General features: G+C 35.5%; 1 protein-coding gene across 1 annotated transcript in view; it reads left to right on the forward strand.

The window, feature by feature from the left end:
• The window catches only part of SUCLA2 (succinate-CoA ligase ADP-forming subunit beta), a 40,896-nt gene extending 15,350 nt beyond the window's left edge, over nucleotides 1-25,546 (forward strand). Inside the window, exons 5-11 of the mRNA XM_045567414.1 lie at nucleotides 766-894; nucleotides 3,905-4,043; nucleotides 14,394-14,555; nucleotides 14,651-14,793; nucleotides 19,165-19,285; nucleotides 19,731-19,819; nucleotides 24,517-25,546. Of these exons, the coding sequence (XP_045423370.1) occupies nucleotides 766-894; nucleotides 3,905-4,043; nucleotides 14,394-14,555; nucleotides 14,651-14,793; nucleotides 19,165-19,285; nucleotides 19,731-19,819; nucleotides 24,517-24,591 (858 nt within the window). The 3' untranslated portion in view covers nucleotides 24,592-25,546. The remainder of the gene's footprint in view (nucleotides 1-765; nucleotides 895-3,904; nucleotides 4,044-14,393; nucleotides 14,556-14,650; nucleotides 14,794-19,164; nucleotides 19,286-19,730; nucleotides 19,820-24,516) is intronic.
• Nucleotides 25,547-26,555: the final 1,009 nt, after the last annotated feature.

Consider the following 26,555-nt stretch of genomic DNA (forward strand, 5'->3'; position numbering starts at 1 on the left):
ATTAGATTCTCATAAGGAGTGCACAACCTAGTTCCTTCAAATGGGAAGTTTACGGTAGGAGTTGTGCTCCTATGAGAATCTAATGCTGCCACTGATCTGATAGGAGGCGGAGCTTATGCGGTGATGTGAGTGATGGGGAGTGGCTGTAAATACCCATGAAGCTTCCCTCACTCGCTTACTGCTCTCCTCCTGCTCTGTGGCTGGTTTGTAACAGGCCTGGGGGTCAGGAACTGCAGCCCTAGAGCAACTCACAGAACTCAGGAAAATGCTATGCTTATAAATACAGTTTTATCATAGCCAAAAGGTACAAATCGGAACTGGCCCAATGGAGAGACACATAGGGCAAGGTCTGGGACTTTTCCTTTCAAATATCAATAATCTGTTTTCATGATTTTCTCATGTTTGTGCTTTAAGTAATACTTTAATGTCTCTTAAGTTTTTATGAAAAATGCATAGCTTATATTTCATATATGTTTATATTTACTTATTTGGTGTAAGTTTTTATGTATATTTTTAATCTTTTTTCTTGTGGACAAGCCATCATTTTCCTCTTCTTTTTTATTTCTTTTCCATTGTTTCAATTGAACATATTTAAGCAGGCACTGTGCTGGAGATGTGAGGATAAATTCTCAAGGAAATTTTGAAATAGGAGTGGAGGGGAACAGTAGATACTTAAGTCTGATACTATGCATAGGCAGGTTTTAAAATTTTATTGATGTGTTTAAAATAAAATCTAGATGTTTTGGCTGTTTCTCCCCTTGCTAGGGACCTGTATTAATAGGAAGTTCTCAAGGTGGTGTGAACATTGAAGATGTTGCTGCTGAGACCCCTGACGCAATAGTTAAAGAACCTGTTGATATTGTAGAAGGCATCAAAAAGGAACAAGCTCTCCGGGTATGTTATATTTGGAAAAATTTCTAGTTAGTAATTAGAAAATAATACTTAAAGATAATTAACTTTGTACAAGTGAAGTGATTGTCAAAACTGTAAAAAAAAATTTCTAGTGTAAAGGTAAGTTAATATCTTGTTTGAAATTGTAATTTTTTGAAGTATCTACAATATCTACAATATTTTTATCGTATCCTCCATAAATATTTCAATATGTAGCTTTAAAAGATAAGGATTCTTTTAAAATAGTCACTATACTCTTCTCATATCTAGTAAAATTAACAATAATTTCTTAATATCATCACCTACCCAGTCATTCAGATTTCCCTAATTGTTTCCAATTATTTTTTCTTTTATAATTTGTTTGAGTTGGGATCCATATAAAGTCCTCCATTGCTATTGGTTAATATGTCTCTTAGGGCTTTTCTGACTTAACAGATTTCCCTGTCCTTGCTTTCTCCATCCTTTTTGTTTCAATTTATTTGCTGAAGAAACTGGGGTGATCGTCATTCATTGTTTCTCATAGTCCAGATTTTACATCTCCATAATATCATTTAAAATGTTCTTATGTCCCCTTTATTATTAATTGTATAGCCTGGTAGGGACACTGTTTTATATATCTCCATGATAAATCAGTGCTTTATTTTGGGGGGGGGTTATGGACGCTTTTAAGAATCTGACGAATGGTGTGGACTTTCTTACAGTGTATGCACATACACAATAAATTTTGCCTACAATTTCACAATTTCACTCGTTTGCTATACTTTTTTTTTTGTTTTGAGACAGAGTCTCAGTCTGTCTCCTGGGCTAGAGTGCAGTGGTGCCATCAGAGGCTCAAGTGATCTTCCTGCCTCAGCCTCCTGAGTAGCTGGGACTATAGGTGCTCACCATTATACTCAGCTAGTTGTTTTTATTTTTTGTAGAAATGGGGTCTTGCTATTGACCAAGCTGGTCTCGAGCTCCTGGGCTCAAGTGATCCTCCTGCCTTGGCCTCCCAAAGTGCTAGGATTACAGGCGTAAGCCACCGCATCCAGCCTGTACTGTCCTTTTTGTGTGTTTTTGTGCTTCTTCCCTTCCACATGCATTCCCACTCTGCCCGCCCCCCCCCCGGCAAAAAAAACAACAAAACACCACAAAAAACTCCATGGCCAATGAGAGCTGCTTGGTAATATTTGTAATGCTGCTATTCAATTAAGTTGTTTGGTTAGGCTATAAAAACAAGTGGTTTATCTTAAAAGAAAAGTTTGAATATTGAACTTTGAATGAAATTAAACATCTTTTAGTGAGGAAACTATGTCAGAATAAGTTTATGGGATCGAAGTACAACAAGAGCAAGAATTTTGACTGGCACAAGGGTTTAAAGGAATTTCCCTGGTGAGTAGTGAAGCAAGTAATTTAGACAAATGAATAGTATAAATGTTTAAAAGGGACTGAGATTTGATTCATTAAGTAGTTATGTGAGAACAATGATTAGAGAGTGAAATTTAGATGAAGAAGATAATATTGATTTACAAGAATACATGAAGGGCTAGGCGCCTAGCACTTTGGGAGGTTGAAGTGAGAGGATCTCTTGAGGCCAGGAGTTCGAGACCAGCCTGGGCAACAGTGAGACTCCATCTCTGCAAAAAATAGAAAAATTAGCTGTGCATGGTGGTGTGTGCCTCTAGTCTCAGCCCACTTGGGAGGCTGAGGCAGGAAGATCACTGGAGCCCAGGAGATGAAGACTGCAGTGAGCTATGATGACACCATTGCACCCTAGCCTGGGTGACAGAGTGAGACCCTGTCTCAAAAAAAAAAAAAAAAAAAAAGCAATAAGTGAAGGAATAATCTAAGGTTATAGCATTTAAGCTATAGCATGGAAATAGTTCCTAGCATTAGCATTAATGTCATACTGGATTGACGAGAATTATGTTGCAATTCTCAAATGTTTAAACCTAAACCTAAAAGTAGTGAGTTGTGACCTTTATTTGTGTACTTTATATAAAATAAATCCTAACCAAAAATTACATCCCTTGGCTTGAACATTCACTTTTATTTATTGTCATTTGAATCTTTGCAAAAATCATATTCGCCCTTGAAGAATTTTAAGATTTTTCATCATAGAAAATCAGAAGAATGTGTTTCAACCTTAGATAGCAATTGAAAAAGAGGAAAGAATTCTCCATAGTGTTCCTGAGCAGTGGCAGCACCATTAGAATAAACATAGACATGTATTCTCTGCACTCGTGATTCAGAATTGCTTATAGAACTTTAAACATGATAGATGCTTTTAAAAAATTATTATTTTTTTTTTTCTGTGATAGATGCATGATCCACTATAGAACTTAGAACTTGTGAACCAGAACTACTGGGTTGGGACCTTGACATTGTATTATTTAAAAAGCTCTACAGGTATCTCTAATTAGGAATATGGTCGAGACTTCTTTACTAGATTAGAAGCTTAAATACTTGTATCTTTTGGGTTTAGCACAGTGCCTGTCATGTATTATATGCTCAGTAGATTTTTGAATGGATGGTATACTACTTGTTTGATTGTACTCTACAGTATGTGTCTTTATTGCTTCATAGACATTCTTTATAAATTACTTAAAAGGTAAAATAGGTGATTTAATATTTTGGCCATTGTTTGGACCATTGGGATTGTCAATCCACATTTTGTATATAATTTTAATAAAATATAAACTTTCAGTTTAGGTTGGCTAAAAGGCTTAGAGGCAGTATGGAAGCTATGGAATAAACACTGGAACTGGAATCTAGGCAAATGGCAAGTCACTTGACCTCTCTGAATCTCTTTCTCATGTAAAATAGGTATACAATCTGCTTTGTGAGGATCTTTAATAAAAAGTTTTGTTTAACCATTTAATAATAGTAGCTAGTATTTCAGTGATTAATGTTTGACTACAAATGACTCATGCTTATTATTTAAGTAATAAGCTATAGAGTTTTTTATTTACAATAATTAATGTTGATTGGGCATGCACAAACTACCTATAATAAAAAGACATATTGCTTTCAGCTTGCACAGAAGATGGGATTTCCAACTAATATTGTGGATTCTGCAGCAGAAAACATGGTCAAGCTTTACAGCCTTTTTCTGAAATATGATGCAACCATGGTAGAAATAAATCCGATGGTAGAAGATTCAGATGGAGCTGGTAAAGTATCTTTTTTTTTTTTTTTTTTTCTGAGACAGAGTCTCTCTCTGTTGCCCAGGCTAGAGTGAGTGCCATGGCATCAGCCTAGCTCACAGCAACCTCAAACTCCTGGGCTTAAGCGATCCTACTGCCTCAGCCTCCCTAGTAGCTGGGACTAACAGGCATGCGCCACCATGCCCGGCTAATTTTTTTTCTATATATATATTTTTAGTTGGCCAGATAATTTCTTTCTATTTTTAGTAGAGACAGGGTCTCACTCTTGCTCAGGCTGGTCTCGAACTCCTGACCTCGAGCGATCCACCCGCCTCGGCCTCCCAGAGTGCTAGGATTACAGGCATGAGCCACTGTGCCCGGCCTCTTTTATCAAACATTGATTATGCATTTATCCATCTATCATATGCTTCCCTAAGAACGTTAAACTCGTAAGGAAGTGAACTCATTCATACATAGAAGTTTATTTTATAATAAATAGAATGCATGTGAACAAATATTAAAGAGACCCATTTAAACAAACACCTTATAAACATATTTATATGCACACAGAGAGGGTAGAGCTGCACTGTCCAGTATAGTGGCAAATAGCCACATGTGGCTATTTAAATTAAAATTGTATAAGATTTAAAAATTTAGTTCCTTAGTTACACTATTCACATTTCAAATGCTCTGTAGCCACATGTGGTTACCATATTTGGATAGTACACATATAGAACATTTCTATCATTGCAAAAGATTCTGTTGGGCAGTGCTGGGTGAGAGTACCCGGTGTGGTGGTGAGTGAGCTGTAGTTTTGGGGGATTAGCATCTGAGTCTCCATGAGTTTCAGACTTTAGAGATAGATGGATCTTTATTGTGCAAAGGGTATGCTCAAATACTAGTCATTTTAATATTTTTAGCTACTAAAGCAGTAAGAAGGTTAGCTTGTCACTTTGACAGCTCTCCTTTGGCATATGCTTAAAAGGTAAATCAGATTTGAATCATCATGCCCTCTACGTATAGGGTTTTTTTTTTTAAAATTAAGTTGGTTTTTCCTAGTCTAAATTTTTCTTGATATTTTATATTAACTGCTTGTATTGCTGAAATTTATTTGATTTTGTTTCAAGTCTCTTTGGACAATTCTAATCTTCTTAAGCATTTGTAGACTATTTTTCACTTTTACACTTTTAATTAGTTACATTCTTTATCACAGAAATCAATTTTTGGTTGGTCATTTATATGATAGTGTAAAGAATGAGTAAATTCTCTGATAATAGAGGTAGTTTATGAAACTGAAAATAATTAAATTTTTTTGAGGAGTGAGGGCTGATGCATGTTTTAAAAATGAAGCATCAGTGAAGAATTATCTTTATAAAACACATATTTTTTATCTTATTTTCCTAATTGTGTAACTTAAGAGAGACCAATTAACATTGAAAGTAAGACCGGTGAATTCTGTCCAACTGTGGAATTCAATAGCCATATTCTGTTGCTAAGGGAATGTCTTTTGTTTTCTTAATAACTAATTTTTTCTTTGTATTCAGGTTTTCTTTTCTAGTATGCATTCATATATGTTTTAAAGTAGTTTTTTTTCAAAGAATAATAAAGATTGTTTGATTACTTACATGGTTAAGAAAATCAGAACAAATAACAGTGTATTTCTGCCAATCTTATTCCTGTTCCTTTACTCTAAAATTTTGCTTTCTCCCCGTCTTCATCTGCTCTCACTTCTTCTCTTTTCCATTTTTGGTTTCCTGTTTTTTTCTAGTGTTTATTTTATAAGTAAAGACAAATAAGAAAATATGTTCTTAACTACTCCCTTAGAGAAAAGATTGTATACTATATACATTTTGCATCTTGCTTTATTCATCTAATAATATATCCTTGTGGTCCCTCCGTGTATATGGGCTGTTTATATCTTAAGGATGTTAATCTCTTGTCCGACATTTGCCATGAATATTTTTCTGAGTTTGTCCTTTATTATTAGAGGTTAATTTTACTTGGTTTTTTTTGGAACATATTGAAGCTTTTTGTTTTTGCATGTAGTCCAATCTTATTTTGGTTTCCATCATTTTATGCTGAGAGATTTTTTTTCCCCATCCTAAGATCAGTAAATATTCATCTGGAATGTGTTCTAGTTTTTTATTGTTTTATTTTTTACTTTTAAGTTGATCAATTAAGGTTATACTTTAGATTTTACTTTTTTCCCCCAAATAGCAAGTATTTCTAATATCATTAAATAAAATGTCTGTTCCCTACTTACTTTTTGTACTCTCTCCCATCATATTCAAGTATCTGATTCCATAGGTCTTATTGTTCTTTTTTTATATTAAATATTTTCCTTAGAAGGAAATCCTGTCATTTGCAACTACATGGATGAACCTGGAGGACATTATATTAAGTGAAATAAGTCAGACACTGAAAGACAAATACTGTGTGATTTCACTTATATGTGGAATCTAAAAATATTGAACTCATAGAAACAGAGGGTAGAAGGGTGGTTACTAGGGGTCAGGTGTGGGTGAAATTGGGAAATGTGTTAAAGAGTACAAACTTCCAGGCCAGGTGTGATGGTTCACACCTGTAATCCCAGTACTTTGGGAGGCCAAGGTAAGAGGATTGCTTGAGCCTGGAGTTCGAGACCAGCATGGGCAACATAGTGAGACCCCATCTCTACAAAAAAGAAAAAGTGTAAACTTTCAATTATAAGATGAAAAGTTTGGAGACCTAATGTACAGAATAGTAACTATAGTTAATAATAATATATACTTGAAATTTGCAAAGAGGGTACATCTTAAGTATTCTTATCATACACATACAAAAAGGTAGCTATGTGAGGTGATGGATGTATTAATTAGCTTGATTGTGGTAATCATTTCATGGTATACGAATATATATATATATGTATGTTAAAATATCACATGTGTACCTTAAATATATATAATTTTTATTTGTCATTTATGCCTTAGTAAAGCTGGAACAGATAAAAAAACCTCCAAACTATCTATCCCCTCCCTTTTAAGAGGGGCAGTTCTTATTCTTTTAGAGTTCTGTTACTTAACCCTTTGTGGGTTAGGAACCTTTTGAGAAATTCAGTGAAAACTGCATGAAAGCAAGTAACTCTAACCCAAGGAAAATGTACTGGTGTTCTCATGTGAGCGTGTGTGCATGCACAAACTCCCTGAAACCTTCAGCCCTGCTATTGGTACTTGGATGTCAAATTACTAACCCCTATTGCTAGATAACCTTTAAAGTCCTTTTGTCATGTTTCAAAACAAATCATGTTAGAGTTTTATTGGAATTGCATTAATCTTATAGTTAGCAAAAGTTAACTTCTTTGTAGCCACTATCCCAATCCTAACTGTTATTCCTTTGGATAGTCTCCTGGGAGTACCCATAGGTAGTTTAGATTTTTGTTCCCAGAAGTTTCCAAAATTGGTCAAAATAGTATATTATTAATATCAGCTGTAAGAAAATGTCCCAAGTTCTGAAAATTCATTTTTTTCTATTTCTGACTCTAGGTTATGCCCAGTCATGTTGTCTAATGGAACAGCTGTTTCTACTACCTGTTATAGAGCTTCTGCCTAAGAAATCTGCTTTCTAGAGATTTCACCTTAAGTATTTTTCTACAGGAGAATCACCCAATGTTGGTTCCAGAGATGTTGCTCCTTAGAAATTTTTTTTTTTTTTGCGACAGAGTGTCGCTTTGTTGCCCTGGCTAGAGTGAGTGCCGTGGCGTCAGCCTAGCTCACAGCAACCTCAAACTCCTGGGCTTAAGCGATCCTACTGCCTCAGCCTCCCGAGTAGCTGGGACTACAGGCATGCGCCACCATGCCTAGCTAATTTTTTCTATATATATATTTTAGTTGGCCAGATAATTTCTTTCTATTTTTAGTAGAGATGGGGTTTCGCTCTTGCTCAGGCTGGTCTCGAACTCCTGACCTCGAGCGATCCACCCGCCTTGGCCTCCCAGAGTGCTAGGATTACAGGCGTGAGCCACTGCGCCCGGCCCCAGAAATATTGATTTATGGAAATGCCCACTATAATATTAGAGACAGAAATGATTTCAGGAGTTTTGCAGGGCTTTGCCCTGATGGAATATGTGAACTTGTTAGTTTGCATATCAAAAGCTGCCTCACCTCAGGAGGGTGTCTCAAAGGTCAGTAGCAGCTGCTTTCCTAGGTGATGCTGCAGTCTCAAGCCTGTGGTTTTCGTTTGCTTTGAATGACAGCAGGTTTGCATGGAGCCACAGGATGGGAGCTGATCAAAGAAGTGACCTCCCAAGAGACAGACACCTATGGCTAAAAGCAATTAGCCCAAGGGACAGCTTCTGCTGGACTCCTGAAGACCTGTCTCAATTCACAATAACTAGATAAAGAAATATGGAACCACTATGTCTCTGTTTAACTTTTCTGCTAAAGTGATAGTTTTATCTTAGAACTTAGAAGTTTGTCCTAGAAAGATTTCGTAACCATTTGTTCACTAGGTAGAGTTAATTAAGGGATCTATAGAAGTCTTTTGGGAGACTTTGAACTTAAAATGAACTACCTGTTATTATGTAAATCTATTACCCCTGGCAACCGATCACTGTACCCATAAATACTGATGTGAAACTTCATTGGGGCTCCACAATTTATGGGGATATTGTGGGGACTCCTGGGTCCTTCCCTTTTTTTATAAATCTATTCTTTATAAACTGTACCTTTGTGTCTGTATATTCTTTTATTTCTATATTTTATTCTTTTATTTCTATTATTTATTTATATATTCTTTTATTTCTATTATTTTCTGTTTTCTATTATTTCCTTATCCTTTGCAACGGCCCTGCCTGAGGGACCCAATTCTTTGCTGGGAGCGTAACTCCCCGCAACCCTCAGCTGGTTCCTCAGTAAACTGGCCTTGATCTTCTGGAGTTTGTACTCCAGAAGTAAGGACTAATACCTTTACTAGTGTTCCTTATACTTTTTTTTTTTTAATTTAATGGATGTATATACATCCCTGCACTCAACATTTAGAAAAACATGTTTTTCCCCAAGTACTGATTAAATACTGAGCCACAAATTTAAAAGTCTCAACAGATATCAAGAATTAATAACATAGGTAATGGCCTTTAAACACAAAGCAGTAAAATTGGAAATTAATGTAAAATATTACATTTTTAAAAATTTAAAGAAAGCACTTTAAAATCATGAATTAATGAAGAAATCATAATGGAAATGAGAAAATATTTAGAACTGAACAAACTGAGGTATGTAGTGCTCACTGTGAGAAAGTCTCATCAAAAATGGTCAGTTTCTTAGTTAATATGGAACTTAAATGTAACTTTCTAAAGATTAAAAACTATTCAAGAACCATCCAAGAATGGATCATTATGCAATACATATGGAAAATAAAAGGATAAGAATTACCTTTTTTTCCCCCCTATTCAACAGCATTAATGTAATATGATAGGTGATGTTTTGCTCATTGCTTATTGTGCATATGGTACTGTGTAGGCTTTTTTTCCTTTTAATTTTTTTTTAATAAAGAAAAAGTGGAGTGCAGTGGTTCGATCATAGCTCACTGTTACCTCAAATTCCTGGTTTCAAGTAATCCTCCTGCCTCAGCCTCCTGAGTAGCTGGGTCTGTAGGCGTGTATCACTATCCCTGGCTAATGTTTTTTTTTTTTTGGTGGAGACAGGGTCTTGCTCTGTTGTTCAGGCTGGTCTTGAACCCCTGGCCTAAAGCGATTCTCCTGCCTCGGCCTTCCAAAGTGCTGGGATTACAGACATGAGCCACCAAGCCCAGCTATACTTTTTAATTTTGATATGGAAATAAAATAATATGAGGAACTCCAATATATACTTCAATGAGCATTGCCATTTGTTTATATTTCACCCAGTTTGTTTCATCATTCTCTCTGGGCTCGCTCTCTCTAGCTTTCTCTCTGTATGTACACACGTGTGTATAAAAATATATATTTTTGGAACCATTTGAGAGTAAGTTGGAGACATTGTTCTTCTTTACTCCTAAATATTTCAGCATCTAAAAACAAGAACATTCCTGAGTATATATATTTATCAATAAGTATATAAGTATATAACTCGGGTATATAACCTTAGTACATTTATCAACATGAGGAAACTTAATATTGGTAAAATATTATCTAATCCACAATAAATATTCAAATATAGGCAGGTGTCCCAGTAATGTCCTTTATACCTTTTCCCCAGTCCAGGATCCTAGCTCAGGATCACATAGTGAATTTAATTGTCACTCCCATTTGACCTGGAATAGATCCTCAAGTGTATGTTGTTTCTTGACCTTGACTTTTCTTTGTAAGAGAAGGGGCCATTTAATTTGTGCAGTGCCCTTCAGTTTGGCTCTCTCTGTCTGATGTTCCCTTATGGTGTTTTTCTCTTTCATGGTGTATCATATCGGGAGGTATATTATGTTGGTTTGTTCCGGTATTATGTTAACTTGGATCGCTTGATTAAGGTGGTGTCCACCGGCTTTCTCTATTATAGAATCATTATTTTTCTCTTTGAACTACTAGGAAATCTGTGGGAAAATATTTTGAGACCATGTTCTTCGTCAAACTTTTCCCCATTAGTTTTAGTTTCTACTCATGATTTTCTAACTCCATCATTTCCTTTATATTTACTAATTTGCATTGTTTTGTAAATAAGAGCTTTTCTTTCTTCCCTCTTTGTTGATTCATTTATATCAAAATGGGCTTTTCAATTCTTATTTCATTCAATGAGTTATAATCCATTTTAATCATTATTTTGTTACTTAGACTGTCCCAGATTTGGCCAGTAGAGGACACTCTCAAGCTGGCTCCTATGGCCTCTTTTTTTTTTTTAACTTTTAATTTTGAAATAAATATAGACTCACAGGAAGTTGCAAAAATAGTACAAGGAGACTTGTGTCTCATTCACTCAATGGTGACATCTTATATAGCCATATATATCCAAACAGTTAATTGATATTGGTACATTATTGTTAGCCAGACTAGATACCTTAGTTTTCACCATTTTTTAACCTTTTTAACCTGCAGTCATTTGTGTGTTTATGTATAATTCTATTTAATTTTATCTGATACATAGATTTGAGTAGCCACTACCAAAATAAAGATACAGAACTCGTCCATCACCACAAAAGAGCTCTCTGTGTACCTCTTTGCATTCATATCCTCCACCTTATTTTTTCTTACCCCATCCCTGTGTGGTGGAAGCCACCAGTCTGTTCTTCCTCTATAGTTTTGTCATTTTGAGAATGTTATATGAATGCACTCATACAATATGTAACCTTTTGAGACTGATTTTGTTACTATACATAATGCCTTTGAGGTCTATCCAGATTGTTGCATGTACCAATAGTTTATTGCTTTTTATTGATGAGTAGTATTCCACTATATAAATTTACCTGAATTTGTTCGCCCATTCACCCTTTGAAGGATTTTTGAGTTATTGGCAGTATTTTGCTATTACCAATAAGCTGCTGTGAACATTTGTATATAAGTTTTGTGTGACTTTAAGTTCTCAATTTGTCCTTTTGATATGCTTCTATTATTCTTCGAGCAATTCTTTACTTTTTGTGCAACAGGATATCCCAGGATATTCTTTTGCTTCCTTTCTCATTGTTCTGGAGTCAGCCTTTTCTCCAAAGATCCCTGGTTCCTTTTTGTGGAAAATAATATCTAGGCCCCAAGATATGCATATTATTTATGCTTATTGGTATTAACGTGTCATTGCTTTTAGGCCGTTTCAGCAAAGAGCCAAGAAATAAGTGTGTGTATGTGTCTGTGTGTGATAGACATATATAAAAATACACATACATTTGTACCCGTATCTATGTCAAAAAATCTCCAAATTTATACTGATACCTTTAATTCCACTCCAACTCTTCAAGGTTCATTCTAGTTCTACCATTTTCTGTATTTGTAATTCTCTTATCCAACATTTAGAAACCTGGCGTTTTTTAGCTTCAATATATTTATTTATTTGCTCATATATTTCTTGTGTTCTTTCCTATTCATAGATCAAGATTTCCCAATCTTGGCACTATTGAGATTTTGGGGTACATAACTTTTTTTTGTTATGGGGGGCTGTCCTGTGCCTGGTAGGATGTTTAACAAGATGTTTACCCAGTAGCACTTGATGCTGTTAGCAGCCTTCAGTTATGACAACCAGAAATGCCTCCAGACATTGCCAAAAGGCATCTGTCGGACAAAACTGCCCCTGGTTGAGAATTACTGCTGTAGATTCAAGTTTCCACATGTTACAGTCTTTGAACCTGAAGAATTTCCTGTAACATTTCTTTTAATGTAGTTCTGCCAGTGATGAATTTTATTTCCAGTTGTCTGGAAATATCTTCCATTTGCCCTCCTGTTTTCACTGTATATAGAATTCTGGCTTGATACATTTTTCTTTCATCACTTTTTTTCTGCCCCATTCTCCTCCTTCCAGTTTCACATATATTAGACTTCTTCATTTTTGTTTGTTTGTTTGTTTATTTCAACATATTATGGGGGCACAAATGTTTAGTTTACCGATGTTGCCTCTTGCCCCACCTGAGTCAGAGCTTCAAGCGTGTCCATCCCCCAGGCGGTGTGCACTGCACCCATTAGGTGTGTATATACCCATCCCCTCCTCCCCCCTTCCACCTGCCCGACACCCGATGAATGTTATTACTATGTGTGCACTTAAGTGTTGATCAGTTAATACCAATTTGATGGTGAGTACATGTGGTACTTGTTTTTCCATTCTTGGAATACTCTACATAGTAGAATGGGTTCCAGTTCTATCCAGGATAATACAAGAGGTGCTGTATCACCATTGTTTTTTGTGGCTGAGTAGAACTCCATGGTATACATTGTACCACATTTTATTAATCCACTCATGCTTCTTGATATTGCTTAACAGGTCACTGAGATGCAGTTTTTTCTTTTTTTTTTCCTCTTCAGATTGGATAATTTCAGTTTATCTGTAGGTTCACTGACCCATCACCGATCTGCTGTTAAGCCCATGCAGTGAATTTTTCATATATTATACTTTTTATTTGTACATTTTCCATTTGGTTTCTTTTTGTAATTTTATTCTCTGCTGAGATTATCTGTGTGTTCATTTGTTATGATCATATTTTCCCTTTACAATCTTTAAATATATTGAAAATAGTTGCTCACAGTCCTCACATAATTCTAAATCTGGGTCATCTTGGGTTTGATTTCATTTGACTGTCTTTTTACTTTACTAGTGGTCATATTTCCCTGTTTTTTACAGACATAGTGATTTTGAATTGTATGCTGTACATTTGGGGAGATATGGTTTGAAGACTGAATTCTATTACCTTCCTCTGAAAGATACTGATTTTTGCTATTATTGGTAATTAACTTAGTTGAACTCTAAACTTTGTCTCCTGTGTTGGGCAGCAAGTGCTCACTTCTCTCAGCCTTCTGTCTGCTAGGAACTGCAAGGAGAAGATTGTAATTAGATTGGAGTGAGGAAGGGATAGAGCTCTGAAAGATGAAGCTAGAGAGGTGACCTTCATAAGAGCCATTTCGGTAGAGTGTTGGAGGTAAAAGCCTGATTGGCGTGGGCGTAAGAGACAATGGCAGTAGACAAATATGGTACAGGGACTTTAAGCACAGGGTTTGGCAGTTAATAAGTATTTTAGGCTTTATGGTCCACATATGGTCTTGGGTGCAGCTGTTTTTCTTCTTGTTCGTTTCCTCCTTTTTGTCTTTCTTCTTTCTTATTCACAATCCTTTAAAGTATAAAATCCATTCCTAGCTCACAGGCCATATAAAAACAGGCATAGACCAAATCTGGCTCATGGGCTTACCCCTCTTTTAAACAGATAAGTCTTTCAAGGAGTTTTGCCGTATAGGAGGTGAAGAGTAAGGGGAAGTGGGAGTTAAAAGATTTTTTTCTTTCTTTTTATTAAGGTGGGGGAAATAACAGCAGTTTTGCAAGTCAATGAGATTTAGCCACTAGAAAGGTAGGGGAGATTTATAATGTAGAAAAGATAGAATTTCTTGAACAATGTCCTTGAGTAGTTGAGAGGGGATGGGATCTGGGGCTCAAGTGAAGGGATTAGCTAGGACTATGGATAGTTAATTCTTGATAATTTTTAAGTGATTTAAAATGTTTTTGAGGGTTTTTTTCTTCTTCATCTAGTGCATAGGATGTATGTAGAACCAATAACTTTGATGGGGCAGTTTTAATTCCCAAATATTCTTTTTTAAGGAACACTTTGAATTCACTGTGAGCATAAATCGAAATGCTTTCAATAAATAACAAAATTAAAATGTGTTTTTCCCTTAAAGAATGTTTGATTAACAGTTTATTGTGTCTGTCTTGAAATTAAGATTACTTTTTTCTTTTCCTTTCAAAGTACTATGTATGGATGCAAAGATCAATTTCGATTCTAACTCAGCCTATCGCCAGAAGAAAATCTTTGCTCTACAGGACTGGACCCAGGAAGATGAAAGGGACAAACATGCAGCTCAGGCAGATCTCAACTACATTGGCCTTGATGGAAATATAGGCTGTCTAGGTATCATGTGTTTTTATGTTAGAGTTGTATTTGTTAAGTTTAATTTCTTTTTTCTATGTTTGTTGCTTATACAAATAATTTTCCCCTCTTGATAGTAAATGGTGCTGGTTTGGCTATGGCCACAATGGATATAATCAAACTTCATGGAGGGACTCCAGCCAATTTTCTTGATGTTGGTGGTGGTGCCACAGTCCATCAAGTGACAGAAGCATTTAAGCTTATCACTTCAGATAAAAAGGTAAGGGCAGGGCTTATGTTTTATAATTTGAATTAGAATTCAGAATTTATATATGTATCTTAATATATATATTTTGAGTCTTTTTTTTGCTAATATATCTTGAACACGTTTTGGAATTCAGTGAGGTATTCTAAAATACTTATTTTAATGTTTGCATAATCTGTCACATAGATATGCCATAATTTAGAACTTTGTCTTTATAAATGATTGTCAAAATGCAAGAGATGTGAAGCATCGTGATCAAAAGACATATATGTTATTAGTCATGAGATAATTGCTAAGGAGTGTATCTATTGTGTGGCCAGGTATGGATTTTGTAAGGCTTACAAAAAAGTAAGAAAAATGCCTCTATGGAGCTAGTCTTATTGAATTTAGACCTGCATTCCCCAATCCTCAGTACTGGTCCATGGCCTGTTAGGGACTGGGCCACAGAACTCTGCTGTGCCCCCACCTTCCATGGAAAAATTATCTTCCATGAATCTTAGGAGGGGCACAAAACAGGAGGCGAGCAGCAGGCTGCACGGGAGCGAGGGAAGCTTCATCTGTATTTACAGCCGCTTCCCATTACTCACGTCACTGCCTGAGCTCCATGCCCCTCTTTCCATGAAACTGGTCCCTGATACCTAAAAAGGTTGGGGACTGCTGATTTAGACTGAGAATTCTTCATTGGTGGGACCATATCTTACTCATTGTTGCCTCTCCTAGTGGCTAGTATAAATGTCCAGTACATAGATTAAAAAACATTTATTATTGATGATGCTGGCAATGTATATTTTTATTTGTGGTGTTAGACTTTAGAATTATTTAAAAAATAAATTTATTTCTCTGCCTTTCCCTTTGAACCTATAGACTTATTTGCCATATTTATTACTTTTACAAAGAATTCAACTAAAATGAGGTAATAAATATACCTTATTTCCATTGTTTAATAGTTATTTTAAAAAGTGAAAAAATTTTATTGGAACTATATTTCTATAGCTTCTTTTGGCATACACTCTAAAAGCAGAGTGTTAAAGACTAAATCTAAGTATCTAACTGTTGAGTACTTACTAAGGTGAATTAGTAAGCATGGCTTTTAGGGCCCAGGTACAAGAATGGAGAAGAGTAAATGAAGAGTTCCAGTGTTGGGGACTGACAGATGGGCACTGGAGTTGGAAACAGAACAGGGTGACGATGTGGATAGCATTGAAATAGCTGTATACTTATAATGTCTCTTTGTGTCGGACCCTGTGTTTGGACTTGGGAATACTCCGTTGAGGTATTTATAGCATGACTAAAGTGATAAGCAGAATGCAGTCCTGTGGAAGAACAGAAGACAGAGCTGATAACTGGGAGAATCAGGGTGGCCTTCACCGAACGGATGATACCTTGAGCTGTCTTGAAAATTAAATGAGTTAGGCAAGGTGAAGAAAATGTGCAAAGGAATGGAATCCAGAGGGCCATTATGTTCATGGAATGGTGAGATGAGTATGTGTAAAAATATAATACTATTGGGATGAACGATAAGAGATAATGTTGGCAAATTGAGACCACAGTGTGAAGATCCCCGTATTTATAGTTAAGGAGTTTGGAATTTAGCCTCCCTACCCCAGCATATACACAAACACAGATATCTATACCCTGCCTTTTGTTTACTTATTTATTTATATATTTTTAAAAGAGTATAGCTCTGTTAGTGGAGAGTAAAATGGAGAGTAGGGAGACACTGACAGGAGAAATCAATTTGGTTGTTAGGCTAGCTTGTCCAGAAAGATGAAGAGGTCCCTGACAAAGGCAGTATTAGTAAGTACAGAGCAAAGAAACGTAATTTAGAGACATTTCTGAGATAGAGTCATTAAATGCATTTTTTTCCTCCTTTTTGGGCAGAGGCCATGGAGAGGGGTTAGTTAGGTTAACATTAGGATTTTTGGCTGGGGAGAATCATTGGGTGATGATGCTCTTCATGCTGTCAAAAGCAAAATAGAGGAATAAGTATTTCTAAATGAGTGTGCTAAGTTTGGGTTGTGTTGACTATATCTAGTAGAAAGTTGGTTGTAGAGATATTATACTTCCTTTAATGGTTGGAGGTACATTTGAGAGTCCTCAGTATATAGAGAAAAGAAGTCTTAATTGTTGGTGAGATGGTCCATGTGAGATGAGGAAACCAAGAATAGAGCCTGGCTCCTCAGTGTTGAAGGGCTGAATAGAGGAGGATGACCCAAATGAAAGAAAGAGAACAAACTGACAGAGAGAGATAGGAGCAGATCAGGAGAGAGTAGTGACATTGAAGGTGAGGGTGAAGAATTTTGAGAAGTAAGGCGATGAGTAACAATGTCAAATGCTGAAGGAGCGATCTAGCAGAATAAGGACTGTAAGAGATGATTGGGAACCTTGATAAGAATAGTACAGGAGATGGGGGCAGAGGCCTGGTTGTAATGGATTCAGTTGTGATTGGGAATTAAGGGAGTTGGGAGTAGAAACATCCAGGACAGATTTCTCTTTCCCTTTCAGGACTTTTTTTTTTTTTTTTTAATGAAAGCATGGAAGGACATAGTGCTGTCACTCAAAGGGAGGTAGGGTTGGAGAGAGCTTTGTAGTGTATGTTTGCTTGCTTGTTTATTTGGAAGACCAAATAAGAAGTTGAGCTATTTCTAAGATGAAGAAAGAGAAGAGATTTGAAGATAAAGAAGAGAGTATAGCTAAAGTAGTGAGTTGAAGACCTGAGGAAATACAATACAGTAATTAGGTAGAGATAAAGTACAGTAATTAGGTGGCTGGGTTAGCTTTTGAGAGGAGGCTCCTTCTTTATTGAGGTGTTACTGGAGAAAGGAAGGCCATATGCTGAAAGTTAGAGAGCTTGAGTGGGATAGGAGGGTTATGAAGAGAGTTAAAGGTATGAGACAGACTGCTAAGGAGAGGATTGCTGATGAATCATTATTATACTACTCTTCAGGTTATGTTAGTGTTTCAGGTTTTATTTTGTTTTTTACTTTTTTGCTTTTCCTTGTATAAACTGTGGCTGAATCATCCAAAGATGCATTGTTTGAACTGGGATGTTCAGAGGAATGGGTGTGACAGAATTAAGCAGGCAAGTGATGACAATGTCATTGAATTGCTCTGTCCTAGGTTCCAGGTTCTGTAGTGAAGAAAGATTGGTTGAGAGTTGATAGACTGGGAGATTAGAGAGGAAAAGACTGGGTTTTAATGGAGTTAGAAGTGAAAAACATTAAAGGTAAAAGGGGAGGAGGTTGAGCAGAGAGTGGGATTTACACATTTGATATTCTGGAGACATTCATTCTGGTCTAGTCCAGGATTTGTGCTTGGTAGTAATTAGTTGCAATGGACTGGAGGTGAAAGTGGCTTGGTAAAGATCCACGAACTTCAAGGCTAGAGTGTTAGTTGATGCCTTGTGGTGAATATTGAAGCTATCCAGAAGGAGGTGGGAGGGGGGAGATAAGAGAGGTGACAAAGTCTACTTTGAGTTCTACTCCATTATGAATTCTAGAGCTTCATTTCTTGAAGGTCTAAAAATAATGTAAAGATAAGGAATACATAGTATAGTTCAGTGTGTCTCAATCATTTTCAGATTATGGCATTCACAGAAAATATTTCAGTGGGGCCTTTGAGGTAGATGGATAAGGTTGCTTGTAGTCAGAATCCACTGGCCCAGAGACTCCAGCTGTCCTAGAACCTTCCTAGCTATCCTAAGGGTTGAGGGGAGCACTATTTTGGTGTATCTGTCATCCATCTGTATTTCACTGTTTGAGAAGCTCTGGTGTAGCTTCATGAATTAAGATTTTTTTTTTAAAAAAAAGGAGATTATTTTGGAAAGGATAGGAGAACACTGATTCAGAACTGTAAGTGTGGTGGTGAATGAATCCTGACCCAAACAGGCCCTGAGGTTTGGCTGTGAAGTGTCACCAGGAGTGGGCACACAGAAGTTAGATGATTCTGGGGGCCTGGTTTGTGTGAAAAATCGCTTGCGTTGTTGAGGATAAATGAAAAAAATGGTAGGTAATGAATACTAAATTGAAGATCTTGTATGTGACATTGTCTTATAATATGATCTGGTGTAGTCATGTTGGTGAATGGCTATGTTTAATAGAAGAAAATAAGTGGAATTAGAAGGTCTTGCTCATATTGGGTGTGGTAGAGAAGAGAATGTGAACCAGTTGTTCAAATTACCCAAGGAGATGGAAATAAGTTCTGGTGGGCAGTGGTCTCCACAGGCTTGAATAATAAGAGCTAAAAGAGGTATGGTGCTTTGGTCTGGGAATGTTTCCATGGAATTGATGTTTGTCATGAAGCACAAGTGCTGGTATTTCCTTGGAGGGCAAGGACAAATCATCATTTCTTTTAAATTTTAATCTTCCAAAAACACTTTATTCACAGGTAATGGCTATTCTGGTCAACATTTTTGGAGGAATCATGCGATGTGATGTTATTGCACAGGGTATAGTCATGGCAGTAAAAGATTTGGAAATCAAAATACCTGTTGTGGTACGGTTACAGGGTGAGTGTAAAAGATATCTTGCAATTTTTCCTAATTGCTTAAAAGTTCATATTTCCATGGAGTTTAGTTCATTTAAAATGTAGTTTTCAAATAGCTGTGTCTTTTAAATGAAAGCATTATATAATATGAAATTTAAAAACCATGGTTTTTAAAAAATTTCTAACAGTGGAGCAAAAATGTTCATAGTTTTGCTTGGTATAATTTGCTATGTTTTTTATTTGTTGTTATTTTTCTTGCCTGAATTACCACGGATATGGTAAGGTAAAATATATTATGAGATAACTCTGGGCTTTTGTGGTATTTTCTTTGCTTTAGAAGCATTTACGTTAAATGATGGGTGTATTCCTGTGTTGAAGTTTCATACCTGTAGTATGTTGTAGCAAATATTTTAAATGCTTTTGTGTATATACTTAAACTTATTTATATTTGCGTAAATCATTTCCAGGTACACGAGTTGATGATGCTAAGGCGGTCATAGCAGACAGTGGTCTTAAAATTCTTGCTTGTGATGACTTGGATGAAGCTGCTCGAATGGTAAATGAGCTATGTTAATCTAAGGACAAATTTTCAGAGTGGGTAAAAGATTTATAAATATTATATTTAGATTCTAAAATGAACCGTGTAATTATTAATATTGCTAATAGTACTTCAGCTAAATATTATGGGTATAATGAACTGTTAAGGAAAAAAGTTATTAATGACATTTGTTAAAGAATGGTAAGGCAGACTTTATTCAAGTGAACTATTGCTTTAGATATATAGAGACTACTGCAGTGGGATTTTGCAGTAGGGCAGAAAGATTGGGCTCAACTCCAGATACAACGTGGAATAGTGGGAATTTATAACGAAGGAGCAGGGTGGGGTCAGTGGAGGAAAATTACTAAGAGGAAACATCATAGGAAGAGGGGGATCCTGTCTAAACTGACTTAAGCAAGATTCTTGATAAAATTGGAGAATGCAGAGACAAACAAGGAAGTCCAAAAGTCAGGGCCAAGTTGAAAAGATGGTTTAGAGGAGTCTGATGAGAGTTTGGTCAAGGAGAGAATTTTTGTCAGAAACCTTTTATACATCTGATCCATCTTAAACAATGATCAACTGATGCCCAGTCTTGTTTCATCTATACTCTTTCCTATTTTCTTCCACACCCATGATAATTTTGAAGCAAATCCTAGACATTATGTCATTTCATACATTTCATCATGTATCTATAAAAGATAAAGGTATTGATAATGGTATAAAGGAATTACTGTTATTTGTTTTAGGTGGGATAATGGTATTATTATGGTTATATTTTATAAAAAAGAACCTAGCCAGTATAGAAATTTCCCAGATTGTCTCATATCTTTTGTCTAAGTTCTTTGTTAGAATTAGGATCAAAATAAGTCTCTGCATTGCTGTCGGTTAATATGTCACTAAGTTTTTAAATCTACAGGTTCTTCTTTGCTTTTTTTTTTTTTTTTTTAATTCTTTTCTGTAGTTTATTTCTTGAAAAATTCAGGCTGATGGTTTTGTAGTTTTCTGTAGTCTGGATTTTAATGATTGCATCCCTGAGATGTCATTCCTTTAATGTGTTTTCTGTCCCCCTGTATTTCCTGTAAACTGGTAGTTCTGTCTAAAGGCTTGAACATATTCATATTTGATTTTGTGGAATAGGGAATAGGAATATTTTGTAGTTGGTGCTCTTAATTCCATAAGGAGGTATATAATGTCAGATTATTTCTGTTTTTTGGTATTAGCAGCCATTGACAATCATAGCTTAGATCCACTATTTTGTTTATGGTTGCAAAGTGGTGGTATTCTAATTCTGTCGTTCTTCATTTATATGTGGGATTCTTCTAAAAAGTAAAACTTCCCTGTGTCAACTATTTGTTACCATGAAGTACGTTTTGCATGGGAAAAGCTGGGTAATTACTTGATTGTTTGCCTTTATTGATCAGTTTTCAAAATAATAAGTTTTATTCCGTTATGTCCTATAAAAGTGACCCAGGCTTTTTGTTTTTATTTTTTGTATTTTGTTCCTTTATTTTTTACATTCAGGTGCATGTGTGTGTGTGCGTGTGCGTGCATGTCTGTGTGCTATTTTGAACTCATGGAATTAAACATATTTGGTTCATGTGGTTTAGCTCATTTCAGTTATTTCTTAGTGATTCAAATTGTTCCTTATGTGGTCATTGGGACCCTCCTCTTCAAGTTGACTCCTGAGTGCTTTTGACATGCTCTCTAGTGTGCTTTCTGATATGATGAGAAGTTTCAAGCTCATCTCTACATTTCTTAGCTCAGACCTGGAATGAGTCAAATGGTATTTAGAGACCACAATTTGGGCCTTATGGGTACTCATGGCTACTGGGTAGGTTATTGTTTCTGGGCTTTTTAAGTGACAAGTCTATGAAAAGATGTGTTTTTTAAAGAGATAAATATCAGTTCATACTGATATTTGCAATACAAATCCAGGAGTGTAGGTTTTTTTCTTATCTGGCATCAGTTTCTCCTTTTTTCAATGCCATAGTATCATAGTTATTCATTCGCTTTTGTCCATTAGTACATACATGACAGTTTTACAGTAAGAATATCAATAGTATAATTACTGAAAGCAGTTTTTAAGAATTGTATCTGCAATTTTTTCTGTCCTTTGGGATATTTCCCATAACTTATTGGATTTTAAAATTCATGCGAAATAAATCTCTTTGTGTTTTGCCCCAGCTTGATATAGTTTGTTTCATTTTTTTTAAAAGAGGTTGCTTAAAAAACAAAAAAACAACCTTTTGTTATATTTACATGGTTCCAAAGTCAAAACTATTAATTTAAAACAAGGTATATTTAGAGAATCTAGTTTTTATATCCATTTCTATTTCATTCTTTCCCACAGGTAACATTGTTCTTTTTTTAAAGTTGTTTTTGGTTTCACTTTTTTAAACATATTAAATTATATGTATATATGTTTACAATATTCCCCCCACCCATCCACAGGGGATATATTCCAAGACCCCCGGTGGATGCCTGAACCATGGATGGTACTGAACCTTGTATATATTAATACTGTGTTTATTCCTGTACATACATACTTATGATAAAGTTTATGTATTAGACACAGTAAGAGATTAGCAACAATTAATAATAAAAGAGAACAATTATCACAATATACTGTGATAAAAGTTACATGAATGTCTTTCTCCTCTCAAAATGTCCTGTACTGTATTCATCCTTCTTCTTGTGATGATATGAAATGATAAAATGCCTACTTGATGAGTTTAAGTGATGTGAATGATGTAGGCATGATTAGGCTGCTATAAACCTTCTGATAATGCTTTAGAAGGAGGATCATCTGTGTTAGGTAATCTTGGATCATTCAGCCATTACGGTGTCAGTGGTTGGATGTCCGGAACAGAGGATGTCAGTGACTAGCAGGAGGGTAGCTTATACGGGGTGGATATGCTGGAGAAAGGGTTGATTTATATCCTGCTCACAGCAGGGATGTGCAAGAGTTCATCACACTTCTCAGAACAGCACACAGTTTAGAATTATGGCTTGTTTATTTCTGGTATTTTTCATTTAATATTTTTGGACCACAGTTGACCATGGGTAACTGAAACTGTGGAAAGTGAAACTGCAGATAAGGGGGGACTCCTGCATATGTGTGTGTATCCTTCCCCTTTCCTACTTTAGATGAATGGTAGCATATACTAGCATATACTTTCTTTCTTTTACTTAACAACAATATATCTCACAGAACACTCCATAAAAGATACAGAGATGTTCCTAGATGAGAACTTTAGATTGTGTTCCACCTGTGTCTATAGACATTTCATGGGATACTCTTTGGGGGCATGTGGTTTAATCAATAGTAGACTCTTGAGATTTGCTGACTTAATGCAATGGTATTTCATAAGAATAATAAAAGTCTTTTTTAAAATTTTATTTATTTTTTTATTTTGAATGTATCAGTCTCCACGAGTGGAGAAAGACCCTGAGAATAATAAAAGTCTTATGTCCTCCTTTGGTTAAGTATGTACTAGCAAATAAAATTTAACTGTAGCTTAGAGACCGAGGAATTTGTACTCAATCTCAAGTTATAATTAAACATTTTGAGCAAGAGAATGGTAGAGAGAAGTGTTTGAAAAAGCCTGTTTTAACTTTGAAATGTGCGATAAATTGGAGAAGGGAAAAAGCGAGGCATAGTAGGAGTCTATCTAGTACAATAACTAGATATGAGGTACGGTGAAAGTCCCTGAAAAGACGCTTGTTTGCAATGAAAGCTTGAATTAAGAAGAGCTTGGTGGACATGGAAAGAAAGGAGAAGAATCAGTAGGAACTTGCTCAAATAGATCATGGAGATAAAAGTGAACAGTTGACTTAATTTGTGACCAGAGTGCTTTATGTTGACTGAGAGATTTTGGAAGTCATAACAATAATAATATTAAATGTGATGATGATAATATTAACAACTGCTACCATTTATTGAATATTTACTGTGCATGCAATGCTAAGCTCTTTTCCTCAAGAATTATCTCATTTAATATGAGATGGGTCATAAAATTTCCACTTTTACAGATAAAGAAACAGGCTAGATAAGTTACCATATTCGGCGTCACGTGTCATAAGCATCAGAGTGGGGATTTGAATCCAAGATGGCTCACCTTCAAAGCCTTTTCTTAACTACTCTGCTGGGAAAGAGAGAAGTTGAATTTGTTTTTTGGTTTTAGATGTATCTAAATTCATATGATATTTTATGTAGTAACAGGTGGATATTCTCAGACAGATTGTAGAGGGCATGACAATTCAGGTTGGCCATTATTAACTTACTGACAGAAAATAAAATACTAAATCCTAGATCCAAACTCCTATCCCAATATTTTAAGTTAATATTGTACACTTTTTTCAAAACAAACTTTTATTTAGACATGCTGTGAATTGTGGAGTATCCAACAAAGACACTCACTGTTTCTGTCTTTAAAAAAATTTAGATAATAAGATATATATATATATGCACATACATATATATCTTAATCAGAAAGTATTTAATTGAAGTGTGGGTTATGAAGAATGTCAGACTTGTCTGTCCTTTGACAGTGTGAATTGCTTGTAAGAATGTGATGTGATTTATAACAGTGTCAGAATAGCCCAGATGTTTTAAATGGAAAAGATTGAGTGTGCACTAATTTTGCATTGACTGATAGTTCTGAATTTACCTTTTTGTGAAAATAGAGTCAAAGATGCTTATTATTCCCTTTCAGGTTGTAAAGCTCTCTGAAATAGTGAACTTAGCCAAGCAAGCCCATGTGGATGTGAAATTTCAGTTGCCAATATGATCTGAAAACCCAGTGGATGGCTAAAGGTGTTATACGTGCTTATAATTGTTAAGAATACTGTGTTCTGTGTTATTGTTCTTTTTCTTTTTAGTGTGTGGAGATTATAATTGGCATCCAGGCACACAAACTTTTAAAAGCATTTGGTCTGCATTTAATTTTGCTACTTGGAATGAACTGTTTGTATAATATAAAGAACATGTAATGCAGGTATCTAATTTCTTTTGTTGCAGCCAGCCTTTTCCGCTTCTCCAACAGAATGTCACTTGCAGTATGCCTGTTTGTTATTGTTGGATACAAAGTTCTTCATTGATAAGAGTCCTATAACTAAAATGAATATGAAGATAAAGCTTTATTCTTTAGTGTTAAAATATATTATATCTAATAACCAGCCTCATTAGTAGAGCAGTGTATGAAAACAATGTTTTATATAAAAACTATTTGTCTTCAGCACCAAATACATAATAAATGTATCAGTCACTATTTATAAACAGCTTTCAAACACTCCTCAGAATATTCTTTTAAGTATTTCAGTGAAGTATCTTGTTAATTATTTGAACATTGTTTTAATTATTACAAAACACTGATAACTGCAAGTCTTCATGATTCTGTGGTACTAAGAAACACTTGTAGGTTTGTATCAATAAAGACTATTTACTAAAGACTTAGTAGATAAAATTAAGAATGTCAATTTAAGTTAATAAAAATCTCCCAATGTGATTTGGATTAATGGTTTTTGTTTTTTTGCTTTTGATTTTATTTGAAGTAAACAACAATAGAAGGTGATGTGTTCATCATTACAGTAAACATGTCTAAAGAACCAATTGTAGATCATATATTTGGGCATGACAGTACATATTATAAAGCTGCCTATTGATAGTTCACTGGAATTCTGCTGCTTATGTGTGTGCTATCTGGTACATCCTCTAAAGAAAATAAAACACATCCTTTGTCTTCACGTGTGTGTGTGTGTGTGTGTGTGTGTGTGTGTGTGTATACATATTTTGACCTTTTGTTCACTGCATGAACCCTGATATTTAACTAATACTATGAAAGGAAATATTGACCAAGCAGTAGACTATTTGACCATACTGGTAAATTTGAAAACTTCTACCTATTTTGATGTTCTTAAAATATGATTGGATGTATACACTGTGAGAGAAAACACAGCATAGTAATTATGAGCACAGAATTTGAAAGTAGACTATCTGTTTTGAATCCTGGCGCCACTACTTACTAGCTAATGAGTTTTTTAATATTATTAAACCTCAGTTTCCTTAGCTCCTTTCTCATCAGTGGAATTGTTTAGTGGGGGAAGAGAGACAAAGCAAGCAAGATAGTGGGAACATGAGAGAATTTATATATAGAAAACATATAAAATGTATATTTTAGCCAAATATATATTTGGTTGTTGGTATGTTAACATATCAGAATACATATTTAATATATATCAGAATATTGGAGCCATAAACCATTTAAAATTGAGATGAAGTTATAAATCCAAACCTTTAGTTTTGAATTTTTAAAAGTTCATTCCGAAGAATGCTAGCCAATGATTATCTCAGAAAAGATTGGCATTTGTATTAGTTGGGATCTAGCCAGGACTTAAAAACAATGCTTGGTATTTCAGAGAGGATATAATACAGACCACTGGAAATACTAGTGTTTTAGTTATCTGTTCTTGCATAACAGTGCAACTTAGTGATTTTCAAACACCACCACTTATTATCTCATAGTTTCTATGAGCCAGAAATTTGGGAGTAGTTTAGCTAGGGGTGGTTTTGGTGCTACAGTCATTCAAAGGTGTCACTGAGCCTACAGGACCCACTTCCAAGATGGCTCACTCATATGGCTGTCACCCAGAGGCCTCAGTTTCTCACCATGTGGTCCTACCCACAGGGCTGCTTGAATGTCCTTGCCACATGGCAGCTGGCATTTCCTTGAGCTTGTGCTCCCAGGGAACAAGG

This window comes from Lemur catta, chromosome 13 (assembly GCF_020740605.2).
Source record: "Lemur catta isolate mLemCat1 chromosome 13, mLemCat1.pri, whole genome shotgun sequence".
In the NCBI taxonomy this organism is placed as follows: Eukaryota; Metazoa; Chordata; class Mammalia; order Primates; family Lemuridae; genus Lemur; species Lemur catta.